This window comes from Orbicella franksi, chromosome 9, assembly GCF_964199315.1.
Source record: "Orbicella franksi chromosome 9, jaOrbFran1.1, whole genome shotgun sequence".
Classification (NCBI taxonomy): Eukaryota; Metazoa; Cnidaria; class Anthozoa; order Scleractinia; family Merulinidae; genus Orbicella; species Orbicella franksi.
In genome coordinates, this window is record NC_138153.1 from 7,302,369 (window position 1) to 7,317,644 (window position 15,276).

Consider the following 15,276-nt stretch of genomic DNA (forward strand, 5'->3'; position numbering starts at 1 on the left):
AAGCTGTCCTCAAATTCATTGGATTAACTTGTTCAATGTAATGTAATTTGGAATTTGTATTAAAGATTAAAGATCAAAGATAATGACATCTAACAGATGAGTAGTTATTAATCACACTTGTTGTTATTTTTCAGGGAGTGCAGTCTGTTGTCACACATTCTCTTCAGAGTATTCTGCACTCGTTGGGAGGAATTCAAGTGAGTCCTTGTTTTATGTGAAGTGAAGTGGAATTCGGTGCATTTTGCGGTTTTCACTGGTGAAATTATTCTAATAATTATTATTATAACGTGACGCTGTGTAATGTGTCACTTCACTTTCATTAGATGCTGCTGCCACTGTTTGGTCAGGTAGATTTCCCGCAAGAAGGAACTGAAGAGACTAGTGAAGTTCCTGAAGTAGCAAATTTATGGTGAGGAAATTACCTCGTTGGACACTTACATGTAGTGTGTTATCTCTGTGCCAGAGTGAGATCCTGTCAGAAAAGTTTTGGGATGATAGTGTCTCGCTTAGGGGTGTAAATCTCAATGGTCACATTTCATTGCCATCTGTTATGTACACGTACATCTAGCACTTACCATATTCTGTTTTTTTTTTTTTGTTTTGTTTTTCTGGAATGTGAGAAAGAGAAGGAGCTTAGGCTTAAGGGTTTTAAATGGAAACTTGTGACTCTTTTCAATTAATGAATGACAGGAAGAAATAGAATTGATTGCTGTGTTATTTTTGCAGTACTGTTCTTTTGTCACTTCTGTCCGATCTGCTGAGGAGTTCCTGTACAAGTCAGCAACAGATGATTCAATGCCAAGGCTTTCTTGTCATCAGTCATGTTTTAGAAATGGTACAACAGGACAGTTACAAACTGATATCTTTTTTTTTTTTGTTTTATTCCACTATTTGATTGTCTTTTAGCCCGAGTTTTCTTTGACTTAAAGTCAATGAGGCGTAGTTGAGTAGCGTGATAATTTCAGCAGGCACTATGGAGCAGTTTTCAATACAGTGTCATAAAACCAAAACCAATGTAATCACTCTAGCCAATCACAAAGGACACAGACAATACAGTGAACCAATCAAAACTCAAAGTAACTACATGTAGTGGACACAAAGCCAAAGCGCGGGAAAACTTGTCTGAGCGAGTCACGATTGGTTTTGGTTTTACTTCGGATTGGATGACAAAGAAACGCGCGTTTTTTGTTAAGCTTATCACTTACCGTAGTAATCCAAAATCAAAGCAAACACTAATAATGCTTTCGAAATCCAACTGTAAACCTCTCTGAAGGACAGCTGACTAAAACCTACATTTTAGGTAGCGTTAAGCCAAAAATCAAGAACCGATTTCCCTGTTTGTGGGAAATGTGAGCGCCATTCTATTCTGTCAGCAAATAGACAAGTCTGAATTGTAATTCTTGTGTTTTGTACAATTCACATTCTTTTTTTCTTCCAGGCTGTCTCCACTCATCTGACAGAGGATGCGTTGAATATTTTACTTTTCCTAGCAAGGTTTGCATAACATTTATATCGAGTAATGTAACAGTAGCCCTTAATTCAATCTGCATTTGATTAATCAGTTCATAATCCTGCATTCCGGTTGTAAGCTTTGGGCGCAACTTTCTCAAATTCAGTAATAATTCATTAGTAAAATAAGGAAAATCACAACCGTGAAGGAGGTTTGGATACCCGGTCTTAATTGGCATAGATTTTGACGATTTTACTTCTCCGTTTACTCCTTAGTTTTTGTTTCGATTGAGAAGATATATCAAACACGAGAGACAGTGTTTCATCGGCTATCTAAACACCTCGAATTGCTTCAAAAATACTCCTCTGCGCGTCGTATTCTCCACTCTCTTCTCGGTGTTTGGATATCCTGATGAAACACTGTCTCTCGTGTTTGATATATTAGACCAACCACATTGTAGATGCAGGTATTCTGAAGAAATGTTTTCTTTTTTCTTCCCACAGACATCTTTTAAAATCGACTGGATCTGGAGCCCTGCTAGGAAGTCTTCTAGACCACATTCTGTTTAATCCAAACTTGTGGGTTAAAGCCTCGCCAAAGGTAATGGATATATCTGTTCACTATTAATTAATTAGCTTGCATGAAAGAAGGGTCATTTGAGAAGGTTTCTTGTGGAGATCGAGCTTTCTTGCTTCCAATCTTCGTCTTGATTCCTGCTATTCCCAGATTTTCTTACATTTTGTTGTCTTCTGAGAAACGTTCTGCACACAATAGTTGGCCAGGAGTAAAAAGACATTTTGTTTTTTTCACGCTGCGTTCTTCTCCCTTGAGTGAGGGACGTATCCTGCAAAAATCTATAATGATGAATGATGTCACTAGAGAGATTCATGAAGTAAGGGTTAAAAAAAAATTATTTACTCACACACGAAGCACCGAAGAGCTCTGATGAACCCAGTCATTATAAAGTGTTCGTACATCAATCAAGACCGAATTAGCATGTGGAGTGTTGTTTTTGGTGGATGGAAGAAAACTGGCAAAAACCCGGAGAAAAACACTCAGAGCAAGGACGAGAACCAACAACAAGCTCAGTCAAACTCAATCAAGTGTCTTGGACTGATTGTTATTTTGTGCAAGACTGCACGAAAACTGAGCAACGTTCAATCAGAGAGACTGCACTGATTTCTTTCGTCAGCCTTGCTTGTCGCATTAAGAGAAACGGCTGTTTACTTTGGTTAGTCAGTAGTTATACCCCGGAGGGGACTCCCGCGTGAAAAGGTCGGGGATGCTCATTGTAACTTTTGAATCAAATGCTTAAAGAAGACCGATCTGGGTGTGGCTCGAGCATTATTTTATCCCTTAAAGATACCAAGTTAAAATGGACATGACAGCGTTAATTTATTATTTCCTCGGATAAAATCCTAAAAGATATCTTGACTGCTAAAAATAATGACCTTTCGTCCTGAGCACTCTAACTTTCACGTTGGACCTTCCCTGGGAGTAATACACGTGCATTGCGTTGATGTCAGCTCCTTTTTTTTTTGCAGGTTCAACTTCAGTTATTCAGTGTGTTCGCCACAGACCTGGCCACTGGTACAGGCTGCGCTGCTCACCTGCGCCATGATGTTGGGGTCAGCAGACTTATGCACATGCTCAAAACATTTTACTGGCTTCACGATGCCACTGAATTGCAGCAAGGTGAGGGCTCTGAATGCAGTACAACAACTGCTGTACTTGTAACAGCTAATCCCTAGGAACTACAGGTCATGCTGTGATTGCTACCGTTGATGAAGTGATAACGAAAAGCCAAAAGGCCATTTACGAGGCATTGTCCTTTGTACGATATGGTATTCAAGTTTGGCCCAGGGCAAACCTGATTTGATTGTGTCCAACTGCGATGATTCTCGAGCTCAGCAATTTATTTGGCCCTTTCATTTTAAGCGGACCTCGCCCATGTGTCAGTTTAGAGATGTCTTGAAATCGCTAGCACTGCAGGTCGTTATTGTTGTGTAGAGTAAGTTAAGTGTCCTTAGGTAAAGTCTGTGCTCAAGCCCAGTGGCCCATCAGGCCTGAGCGTATCCCGGTTTCTGTAGCATGAAGTGACTAGGAGTATTTCTACTCCCCCATGGATGGAATGCTAGTCCATTGAAGGGTTACCCCCCCCCCCCAGCATGAAATTCGCCGGTTCCCATTTATACACCTGGGTGGAGAGAGGCACTGCGAGAGTAAAGTGTCTTGCCCAAGAACACAACAGAATGTCCCCAGTCAGGGCTCGAACTAGGATCGTTTGATCGGGAGTCGAGCGCACTGATCATTAGGCCATTGCGCCTCCTACGAAGTGTTCTTAGAGTCCATACAAATAACAGTCGGAAGAGTATGGAATCAGAACACTAGTGATTAGTTGGAGCATTATTAGCTCCTTCTGTCTCTGATGCAGACTCTGATTGTGTTTCTAGGTGTAAAGCAATCCTTATGCTTTTCGCTGCCATTATAGTATTTGAAATATGTGTTGTACAGAGCTTTCAGTAGACCTCTTCACGGCTAACTTTTCTCATTTGCATTACGATATAATCCAGCATATATGCGAGCAATTTGGGCATTTGTGCTGTTTCTGAACCGTGAAAAGGTCTACTTTATAACGATACTTATATTCTGACGCCCTTGTTTGCAGACAGGCGAATGTCAACTAAGGAAGAAATCCTCTCTCTAAGGGCATTTTTACTTCTTTTGGTAAAACAACTAGTTTTAAAGGTAAGTTGCACACAGAATCAGTTGTTATAATCAGTTTGGTTTAGAGCCTTCAGTTGTCTTTTGTAACGCACTCAACACGATGATGCCAACGATCGTTCGCCTGCTCGGTCAGTGGCTCAACCATTCCCCACCCCCACCCCCTACAAGACAAGGGAACGACTTAGAGGTTCCAAAAGAGAAGCGTCTTGAAAAGCAAAAACATTGAACCCTGCACTATACATGTACACGGAGCTCTAATTCAACACAGCATCTTGTTTTTTGTCACAACTCAACCAGGTGTCTTGAAACTCTACGTTCATTGCTTTTATCTATGTTTTTGCTGATCATAGGAAAAAGGTATTACAGAGGACGAGTTCAAAAGTATTCTGTCCTATCTTATGATAACAAATGAGGTGAGATTATTTCGATAAATAATGGCAATATTAAACCCATCGAACTGAAGCGAAGTTTAATGAGAAGCCGCCAGTTTCCTTTGCACATGACAATGATTCTTGTTAATAACAATAACGACCATCGTTAATAGCGACCCTCACATTATCATAAGAGCAAATGTACAGTGCAAACTGGCTACATTACATTTGATTCGTCTGATTACGGTCAATGAAAAAATATTTCGGACAAAAAGATGAGGAAAGGTCAGAGAATTTGTATGGTCTCTGCATAGACGGCATCAGTGTTAAAGCAGCTACGTCACGGTTTCCGCATCTTGAAAAGTCAAGCCTAAATTTTTCAAGTTCGTCGTTTGTAATCCGTATCAATCTTCTCCATCCTTAACCATCATTGTTTCTTTACGGTTTGTTATTATTTCCTTAGTGTTTTGCTATCTTAGAAAACTAATATTTTCAAGTTGCCTGCAATTTAAAGGTAATTTAGTACCTGGCCAAAATAACTAACAATACCGTGACCCAGCTCCTTTAGCATCTCTTATAATTGTTTCCCCCGGCAACAGGAGGAGAATCTACTGGATGTGCTTCAACTGGTGCTGTCAATCATGACAGAGCAGCCGGACACTTGTATTCCTATCTTTGACAAAGTTGATGGTCTGAGGTAAGCCATACGACTGATACTACCTGCCAATCTTTTTGATAGAGGCTTGTCGTCATGGTGATGTGGATGGCTAACTGGTTTCTTCTTTGCAGGGTTTTGTTTCGCTTCCTGGACATGAAAGCTGAGGCGGTTCGTGTGTATTCTTTAAAGATCATTGGGTGTTTTCTTCAGTATTGCCCTGCTAAGTAAGTCTATAGTGAGACTGATCAAGATTTAAGACGAAAGCCGATAGGAAATTGAGAAATTTCAGTTTTCGATGGACGAAAACCTTGTACCAAAGTAACTTTAAGTATACTGTAGCCCTTTTTGTATTTTTTAAAGGCTAAAGATATAAACAGTTGCCTGCGATAGCATCAAAGACAATTTCCCATGGGAACTCGAGAAAATAAATGTCAAAGTTCAGAGAAATTGTGCTAAAACAGGTAAAATGTCATCATCAGTTTGATTTCGCCACGGTACTCTCAAGTGTTTCATATGAACTTCAAAATTTGTTTTCGGCATTTGATGTTATTAGAAATGATTTCTTTTGAGAAGATATTTAAAACAGTCGCACAAAATTTTGCAGTACAATGTAAATAATCTCGGTACAAAGTTTTTGTTTGCTTGTTACTCGAACTTCTGGTGGATTCCTTCCTAATGTCTCCTTATAAAATCGATACGATTTAAAGCACATAGGTGATGAGATTTCCGCCAATTCTTCAATCTCTTGCCTGACTTTACGTCTTAAAATGTTTTCGTTGTTTTTGTTTTCAATGACCTGACTCGATTTCTTTCAGGAGAAAACAAGACTTACTGGAGCATTACAGTCTGTTCTCGTTGGTTGGTGACAAGCTCATGAAGCACTCTCTGACGCTCACCACATACAATGTTTTGTTTGAGGTTTGTTCTTCACTTTCATTCTCAAATTCTGTGGAGACTCGAGCTGTTTGCGCTCCATTCAAATAATACAATACTAATGCTTTAGCTTTCAAAACTTACTTTAAGCACCTGAACACGTGTGCTCGTTCATAACAAAACGCGGTTTCTATCACGTTATTTATCCGAATTTTTGTTTGCTACTTTCTGAGTGGCACTGTAGTTGTCAGGTAAGGAGTAGAGAAAACCCCGAGTCACGCAACATTGGTGTAGGTTGTAACAAACGTTGCGTGAAGTCATCAGCGTGATGCCCCTTATGTCTAGTTGCAGTTTTGTTTCCCGAAACATTTTAGAGTGTCCTAAGTGTTGTATAAATTACTTCAGTATAAATCCACCAGGGGTTCTATCACGAATGCCGTTCTCTTATTGGCTACACTACTCACTATCTGTTCTGCTGTAGGGAGCGAGTAACCTAGCAGTGTGCAGTTGTTAACAACTTTGCGTCGTCTAAGTGTTTGTAAAGAGGATTTGGATAATTTGCTTGAACGACTAGTAGATTTATACTAAAACAATTAGATTATTCGCTCTCGATTTCTATGCGTGATAGTTGCGCCCTCGTCAGCTATCGCGCGATAGAAATTTCGAGCTCGTACTCTAATTATATTACTAACCAAAGTGGAACAAATGGAGTCACTTGCTTAACCTTCGCCATGTATTGTTTATATTCAGATCTTGGTTAGTCGAGTCTCCAAACAGGTAGTCAGCGGACACCACCCACAGCCGGATAACAGCTTTCTCTTGCACAATACAAGTGAGTTGCCGTGAACAGTAGTAAAGAGGCTTCAAAAAAAAAAAAAAAAAAATGTTCGAATGTTGTTGTTTATAGTAGACAATGCGCTTAGCTACACCTAGCTAGTTCTCTGGCCTGCCACTTTAACTGAAAGAAACAAATATTTCAACTAAACATAATAGGCTTAAAAGTCCCAACCGGCGGGAGGCAGACCAGTTGGCTATCTACAAGCATGACCAAGGAGTTGAACCTGGGTCTACCGAGAAACAACTCCAGCTTGGTGGTCAGAGCGGTATATGAACCTGCAACCTCCGGTTTTCAAGTCTGGCGCCCTAACCACTCGGCCATACTGCCTCTAAAGCTTAAAATGCGTTAACATCGCTCACATGGCTACTGAGCTGCAGTAAAATAATAGTAAAGAAACTTATAAGGTGTTATCTCACATGGTTTGCCTAGTCAAATCGTTTATCTAATTTGTTTTTCTTCAGCCATGGCGCCGGTCATTGCTAAAATGCTTCAAAAGAATGAAGGGAAACATTGCAACGCAGGAGTGAAGCTAACGCGACAGGGAAGCTTCAGAGAAGAACGAACCCCAGACGAGGAGAAGATTGATCTCAAGCGAAAATTTCTTTCTGATCTTGTACTGCTTCTTAATCATAACAAAATAAACAGAAGGTAAGATAGAGCGCAATAAACACCTTACCCTACTCCTCTATGTCACACAGTGCTCTAACGGATGCGGGCGCGTGGAAAATTCCCGCCAAAACTCACTGCTGTTGTTAAATACAAGTATTGGTCTCAAATTTAAAAGTAAAAAAATACTCATAACGATGGAGACAATTACTGTAAAATTGAGTTTTGGAAGTTAAATTTTTTCAGAGTTTCTAATTGTTACTTATCGGTCGCCCAGTTTTTATTTGTTGCTGCCAGATTTCGTATTCTGTGTCAAGACAAAACGTTATACTCTCACAGTGCCTCTCTCCACCTACACGTAGGCGTATAAATGGGTATAAGTGAACTGTTGGAATAAGCTGATGTAATACGAGGGATTTGTTTCTGAAATGATTATTTCGTATTGATTGAAACATTTTATGTTGTGTCGCACAGTCTTATCCTGCAGTTGTCCTGTTGGCAAGACTGGCTTTTCTCACTGGCTCACGTGGAACCATCAAACGCAGGTATGAACAGTCCATGCCATAGAACGTAACTCGTGGTCATATGGTCATTGTTTTGTTTTGGATGAATGGGGTTCTAGTTCCAAGTTATGTAACTGTTAAATCAAACGCTATTGGTGAGTGTTAGCTCTGGCCAGAATGAGGAAATGAAAGAAAACGTGACCTTGTTGGAGTTTGCTCCGGTGACTCCTGAGACAGATTTTCTGTGTTTCTATCTATCGCGTTACAACGCAGAACGACAGAAAACCGAAAGTCGCGGATACAATTAAAGTTATTTTTTATAAAAAAGTACACTTTAGTCTCGTTTCCTCTCTGAATGTAGAGTGGCTTTCTTCAATGGGAAGCTAGTTTCGCTGGCGCGAAAATCTTGAAAAACAATGAATATCACTTACATGGAAAGTGCCTGAACGATTTTAACAGCATACAAAAAAATCCTGTATCTGACTGTACGGTTACTTTCTTTGATCATTTTAGAGGAAACCCGCACCACAGATACTGTGTTTTGCCTGTTTCGCATGCTGCTGCACCACGCCTTCCAGGAAGAACGAGAAGGCTGGAGGATCTGGGTCGACACTTTGGCGATTCTGCACGGCAAGGTAAGGTGCAAAGTTCAGTTGGCTCGCTACACTTCTTTCGATGGAGGTTCTTTTCTTTTTTTGTTTTTTGTTTTTTTGAAAAAATGTCGTATAGTGAAAGTGAGTAGTCTCGTGTTTGGGGTAGACAAGGGAATATTTTCTTATTTTTCCGCTATTTCTTATGTAACACATCAAACACGAGAGACAGTGTTTCATCGGGATATCCAAACACCGAGAAGAGAGTTGAAAATACGACGCACAGCGGAGTATCTTCGACGAAATTCAAGGCGTTTGGATGGTCGATGAAACACTGTTTCGAGTGTTTGACATATCGTCTCGATCGAAGCAAAAACTAAGGAGTAAACGGAAAAATAAAATCGTCAAAATCTATGCTTATTAAGACCACGGTTGTGATTTTCTTTGTTTTAACTTGATGAATTGTTAATGAGTTTAAGAATGGCATTTGTCCAACTCCAGTGCTGTGCGGCTGAGCAATCCCTTGTAATAGACACCTTACGAGTACAGTTTTCGAATTTCAAAGCAGTGGCGTTGCCAGAGCCCTCGCTCTTCATGTTGGTTTTAGGTAGAGAGGGTAGCTCATGGGATGAGATGGGTATGTGATGTGATAATGTGAAGACTGCAAACCTAGAATTGAAAAGTCATACTGGCATTCGACCTGGTACTCGTACTCAAATCTAAAGTCCCCTATTATTTTTGTGTGTGGAACAATCATTGACAAAGTTTCATGTTTAGGTGAGTGCATATGAAAAAGAAAAAGAGAAGAGCCATCCTAAACAAGTTGAACTAAGTTCTGAAGATGAAAAAACTAACCAAGAACAAGCTAAGTCCGGAGTTCAAACTCAGCCTAATTCTGACAAGAAATCTCCTGCAGCAAAGTCAGCAAGTAGTGATATAGACAGAAGGAAATTTTTCCAGTCGTTACTGCAAAATAAAAATGGGCCTAAAGTAGAAGCAACTGTTCCTAACACCATCCCTGAGGAAAGTGAAAGTGAGGCTAACTCCCCTAACTCCCCCACCCGTGGGGAAATGCCAGCCAGCAGCGAGGACTCCACTACTGCTGTGGAAACTAGTGTTAGGGTAGACGTCATTCATCGCGAATGTAATGGGAATGAAGATGAAAAGCTGGAGCATGCCGAAGAAAGGTCCTCCAAGGTGGAAGACTCTCTCAGCGCTACTGGTGTTAGCTCCGACGTCAGAGGGGCTGAGGTAGCTGTGCAATCGATGGACCAAAAGGCTGATTTACCCGACAAAGAGCCTAATTCTGACTCCAGTGAACATCAAATCGAAACATCGAATATTTTTGAAAATGACGTTAAGGTTGAAACGGAGACAGATGAAAAGATAAATTCAGCAACTCTGTCTTCCACTGAAACTAAGTTAGCAGAGACTGATCAATCAGAGAACAGTGACAACTTGGTTGATGGACAACCAGCCGAAATGCCACCTGAAAATGGAAATAAAGAAAACGTGGAAAATTTGTCCTCTAGTGAAAAGATAAATGGCGAAACCCCTGAAAACAAACAAACAACAAACGATTCAACACTACCCGAGCAAGCAACTGAAAATCAGGCCAGTTTTAAAGCAGATGAAGACTTACTTAATGAGAAAGACAAACCCAAAGATGTTGACAATAGTCTTACAATTGCTTTGAAAAGTTCTTATATAGGAGCGCCGTGTGAAGCAAACGAGGATGCGCAATCTTCGATTTGTAGTCGGGAAGAGAGCGTCGATCCTTCGGAAAGTGTTGCTAAAAACGAAGATAAAAGCTCGGCACAATCCGAAGAAAACCGCCTTGAAAATCAACCAAACGGAGAATCATTTCGTACTAGCGCAGATGACAAACCCATTCAGCCTGGCTCGCCGAGCAACGCCTCGCAGTCTGGGGCTGAGTGGAGCCCAGCCTCTCCCTCTTCTGCCGCAACCGCAGGCACAAGTGACGGCGACTCAAAATCAACTTACAGAGCGTACGTGAATATTCCGGAGTACTTGTGGTCGCCGATTCATCAAAGATTGTTGGGAGATCTGCTGTTTGCTATCGAGTCTGACGTACAGGTTTGGAGGAGGTGAGTTGACTAAAACGTGCAATTTTGTGTTTCTTCCAGGTTATTTTGTACTAAATAGTTTGTAAAATGGGTACATACTGTGTTTGTATACAAGTGAATATAGGAAAGATCATATATATGAACTGCGGAGAACTGCTGTTACTGCAGTTATCAGCGTGTAGCATGCAAAGAGGTGGCAGGGTCAATTCTCCTCTGTATTAACCCCTTCGCCTCGTTTAGAATATTTGACGATGTTAGCAAAGATGTTGTTAAGTGCCATGATGAGATCATGACGACACGCTAGCGAGATCACAGTTTCAGCATCGTTTTCTTTACCTTCATTTTCAACCCAGCCATAATCGCAAAACTGTCATGGATTTCGTCAATGCAAAGGACAATGGAACTTACCTGTGGAACCTGGCACATTTTGTATCAGTGCTGGCAGATAATGTCATTTTCTGCTGCGGGGATCTCCTGCCCCTGCTGTCCTCCGTCACGTCACGTGATTACGGTCAAGATGTCATCGAGCCGTGTGGTGGGATGACCCTGGAAACGAGTTTCTCCTTCCTGAATCGCCTGATGTCTCTCGTGGATGTCATAGTTTTCACCAGTTCCCTCGCGTTCAGTGGCGTGGAGACCAATAGGAATATGAGTACGGGTGGCTTCTTGAGGCAGTGTCTGAGATTAGGTGAGTCGAACGTGGATAAAACAGGCAAACACAGCGGAGGTGAAAGAACAGACACACAGACGGACGGACAAACGGACGGACAGACAGACAGACAGATCGATGGACAGATGGACATACAGAAAGATATATGTCCAAAAATTCGTCCATTGCGGCTAGTTAAAAAGAGTCGGCTCAAGTGGTTCGTGGGCCGTTATTTACGCATATCAACTCTTTCCGCTCGCTTCCTGATAGGCCGCTTTTTTGAAGACTGCTCTTCACTCCAGACATTGTAGGCTGGAACACACTGTATACTACTTGATCGTATTTTGATCAGTTTACCATTCCAGTAACTGCCTTGGCAGCTGGATTTGTGTTTATTTTGTAAAAACCGTTCTTTTCCTGTGAATTTACTCATCATAAGATACCGGCATTAAGGGTACTAACATAAACGCTGAATGATTTCTTGCGGTATTTTTGTGATTTAGTAAACGAATTTCTGTCGTTCTTTTTGTTTTGTTTTTGGTTGTGTAGTGTTCTGTTGCGCAGCCCGTAACCGCCTAGTGTGCCGACAGCGTAACAGGCCTATTTTACCGCTGATAACAAGTGGGAAACTGGGAAAGAAAGCATTGAAGGAAGCCAGGCAAGCCATCAAGACACTTATAGCGTCTACAAAGCCGCCCAGCGAACAGGTAGGACAGCCCAAGAGTGATTAATACTAGTTTCTCCTTACAATTTATTATGCATTAACAAAATTTTTGTGGTGAGAATGACAGAAAATATCAACGAAGGAACATTATTTGGAATTCAGTGGTTGCCACTAAATTTTAAGAATTAGCCCTCAAGGAATACCTGTTCCAGGGGTGGCAAAAACCGGCGAGAAAATATGTTTTCTGCCTACGTTTTTTGCGCTGCTCTCCAACTAACCTAATGCCTGGTAAATTGTCTGCCTTAAGAATTTCTCTGATAATGACCCAGCTCGGCCGCCTTCCTCTGTTAATACGGTAAGGAGATTGTTGCTTGTTACGACTGAAGATATTGTTTTGTGTTTCGTATGGTTCGGTTCACGAAAAGTGTAATTTAGTCAACGAACATTCCTGGATGACGAGAGGCACTGTGCGAGTGAAGTTTCCCGTCCAAGACTACAGTAGATTCTTCCAGGCCAGGCCATGAACTTGGAAAGGTCCATGCGGAGTGCCGAGTCTAACACAGAAACAATTAGGCCTCACGATCCTCACGGGTTTAGGAATTCCGCTTGTCTGTTTCAGGATCTTGTCCAGAACATTCCTGGTCACATGACCACAGTGACTGACCCGGAGAAGCTGCTTCAGGAGATGGATGTGAACCGGCTGCGCGCTGTAGTGTACCGTGACTTTGAAGACAGTAGACAGGCGCAGTTCTTGGCCCTGACTGTGGTGTACTTTATTGCTGTTATGATGGTCGCTAAGTACAGGGATCTGCTCAAGTCTGAGGACTCCGATGCGCGGGCGAGATTTCACACAGTGCCTAGTCCAGGTACGTATCTTGAACGAGCGAGTGAGCTAGCTAACTTGCGTGCGCGAGAGCGTGCTTGAAGAAGGGGTGGGAGGGGAGAGCAGCGAGTGAGCGAGACGAATTGGTGAGTGTTGGCGTGGTAGAAAGCCTGCGATCAGGCCTTCTTGTTTTCGCGGCGGGGAATGGCGAATTCCTCGTCCATTGCATGTATATGCGATGATATAGTTACGATAAAGTTATGCAACGCTCTCGTGGTATACCGTGCAATATCCCAAGAGTCACTCCTATCTTGTCGGTATATACACAAGCCTTTAGGTGAGTGTGTATACCAAGAAAGCACAAATGACAAATGAGATATATTCCACGGTATACCACTAGAGAGCGTTGCATAACTATTTTATACCATGCCATAGAAAATACAGTGGACAACACAATCAATGAGACATGCGCGCGGCGCATGATGGGAAGGTTGGGTGTAATACCGTCGAATGTACAACGGCTTTCCTGTGTTCTGATAGGCTGTATTTTCTATGGCATGGTATAAAGTAAGATATACTTTACAGAAATAGAAGAGCAATCGTGGTGTTGAGATAATAGATCTATTACTGCCGAAACTAAATGTTAGCACCTCTAGTAGGACTCTGCGCTTGTGTAGTTTTGGATAATAGAGTTGATGTAGATAATACAAAACAGTCTCTTGACATAGACATTAAAACGTTCAATATGCTTTTGAATGCCAAACAGATTGGATTTCAAGAACTGAACTGCTTTGCGAGTAGTAACCACTCTTCAGGCACGATTGTTGGGAGGTTTCCTACAGGATGAAGATAATTGTCTCGAGCTGGTACAAATAAGCTAATAGAAAAGCGTTTTCAAATAATATTGTTACAACAGAAACGTTTTTTTCTTAGTTCGTGCTATGTCAGAAGGCGAAGTTCAAGGTTTGTCTGATAACCGATCTCGAGCAGCAAGTTGGGGTGGTCAGCGGAGTGCCTCTGCAGAAGTTGAAGACGATGTATTTTCCTGGGACGAGGAACTGTCCATACCCAGTTTCCTGAAGAGCTCTGTAGATTTCAGCCGTTTGAGCTTATCAGAAAAACTGGAGATTGGGTTTAAGTCGTCTGGGTCCCTTCTCAAGGAGGTGCTGCTTGACTTTAGCCCCTTTCTGAGCCGGGTTCTTATTGGAAGTCACGGACAGGAGCTGGTGTTGGAGGGCCTTTCTTGTCAGAAGACCGATTCTATTGTAGAGATGGTGATGCTGTTGTGTTCACAAGAATGGCAGAACTCCTTGCAGAGGTGAGTACCAGGGTTGCCACGGGTCAGGAAATGGTCAGGGAAAAAATTCTTCAACGTCAGGCAAAAGTCAGGGAATTTTATTTTGAGTCAGGAAAAATTGACATTTTGAAGAAAAGTCAGGGAAAATTGAAATAATTGAACACGGCTGATTTCGTACCATTGAAGGCTGGAAGAAACATTTGGGGGCACTGTGATCTCAACCATATTTTTTCTTAATGAAGAAGGAAAATTTGTTGAAAACTTATCCGTCTCAATGAACGAGTAGAAAGAACGGCTATAAGTTCACGCCAGAAGTTGCTACTAGATCTGACGTTTTGTGTTTATTTGGTCAGGGAAATGCTATTTTTATCAGGGAAATTCAGGGAATTTTGAAAAGTGATGCCCTGTGGCAACCATGGGTATGTCTCGCACTGTCATAGGTAGTTCCATAATACAAAAGTAACATACTGGTTCCCAATCTTCCACAGACACGGGGGCATGGCTTTTATGGAGCTCGTTAACGAAGGAAGACTTTTGTCACATGCCATGCGCGAACGCATCGTCATGACAACCAGCGAGGCCTTCGTAATAGTGAACAAGCTTGACGAGATCTCTCGTCAGAAACACATGCAGTTTGTTGAGCTTTGCCGCTTGACTGAGGCCACGTACAACGAGAACGACAAATTACAAGACCAGTTGCTTCTCGCCACGAAGAGGAGAGATTTCTCAGTCGCCAGGAACGTCATCCAAAAGGTTTATAAAATAATTTTCCTGCTCTTTGGTAAAGAAAAACCAAAATGATCAAACCTGAGAAATCATAGCAAACGTCAGTAACGCAAATACCCAGTCAGAAGTCGAAGTTATCACTTGCGACCCGTGCATAGTGGCGCGAGACTTTTAACCAGCGCTAAGCTCGGGAGAATATACAACCAGCACGGATCGCGGGAAAACATCGAAACAGTTTAAAGCGCGGGAAAACGTTGCCCGTGATTGGGGACACACAAACATGTTTGCCCAGTTTAGTTAAAACAATTTTCCCGCCTTTTTTTTTTTATGAAAATCGGATTTCAGCGAATGCAAAACCAAACATAGTACATAATTTACCTTCGACAGTTGTGTACTGCCCAAAGTGGGAGATCG

The 15,276-nt window shown here is 41.7% G+C and overlaps 1 protein-coding gene and 1 pseudogene across 1 annotated transcript in view; one reads left to right on the top strand and one right to left on the bottom strand.

Moving 5' to 3' along the window:
• LOC145497513 (uncharacterized) overlaps window positions 1–15,276 on the bottom strand; it is a 218,628-nt pseudogene that overhangs the window by 62,158 nt on the left and 141,194 nt on the right.
• Window positions 1–15,276, top strand: part of LOC145498683 (lipopolysaccharide-responsive and beige-like anchor protein) — a 46,253-nt gene that overhangs the window by 9,126 nt on the left and 21,851 nt on the right. The window contains exons 12-32 of the mRNA XM_081478596.1: window positions 135–197; window positions 324–409; window positions 727–835; window positions 1,439–1,494; window positions 1,954–2,050; window positions 2,995–3,145; window positions 4,119–4,198; window positions 4,528–4,590; window positions 5,148–5,245; window positions 5,338–5,430; window positions 6,022–6,124; window positions 6,830–6,911; window positions 7,379–7,565; window positions 7,998–8,068; window positions 8,540–8,661; window positions 9,394–10,724; window positions 11,057–11,391; window positions 11,902–12,059; window positions 12,636–12,882; window positions 13,773–14,157; window positions 14,625–14,889. Of these exons, the coding sequence (XP_081334722.1) occupies window positions 135–197; window positions 324–409; window positions 727–835; window positions 1,439–1,494; window positions 1,954–2,050; window positions 2,995–3,145; window positions 4,119–4,198; window positions 4,528–4,590; window positions 5,148–5,245; window positions 5,338–5,430; window positions 6,022–6,124; window positions 6,830–6,911; window positions 7,379–7,565; window positions 7,998–8,068; window positions 8,540–8,661; window positions 9,394–10,724; window positions 11,057–11,391; window positions 11,902–12,059; window positions 12,636–12,882; window positions 13,773–14,157; window positions 14,625–14,889 (4,182 nt within the window). The remainder of the gene's footprint in view (window positions 1–134; window positions 198–323; window positions 410–726; window positions 836–1,438; window positions 1,495–1,953; window positions 2,051–2,994; window positions 3,146–4,118; window positions 4,199–4,527; window positions 4,591–5,147; window positions 5,246–5,337; window positions 5,431–6,021; window positions 6,125–6,829; window positions 6,912–7,378; window positions 7,566–7,997; window positions 8,069–8,539; window positions 8,662–9,393; window positions 10,725–11,056; window positions 11,392–11,901; window positions 12,060–12,635; window positions 12,883–13,772; window positions 14,158–14,624; window positions 14,890–15,276) is intronic.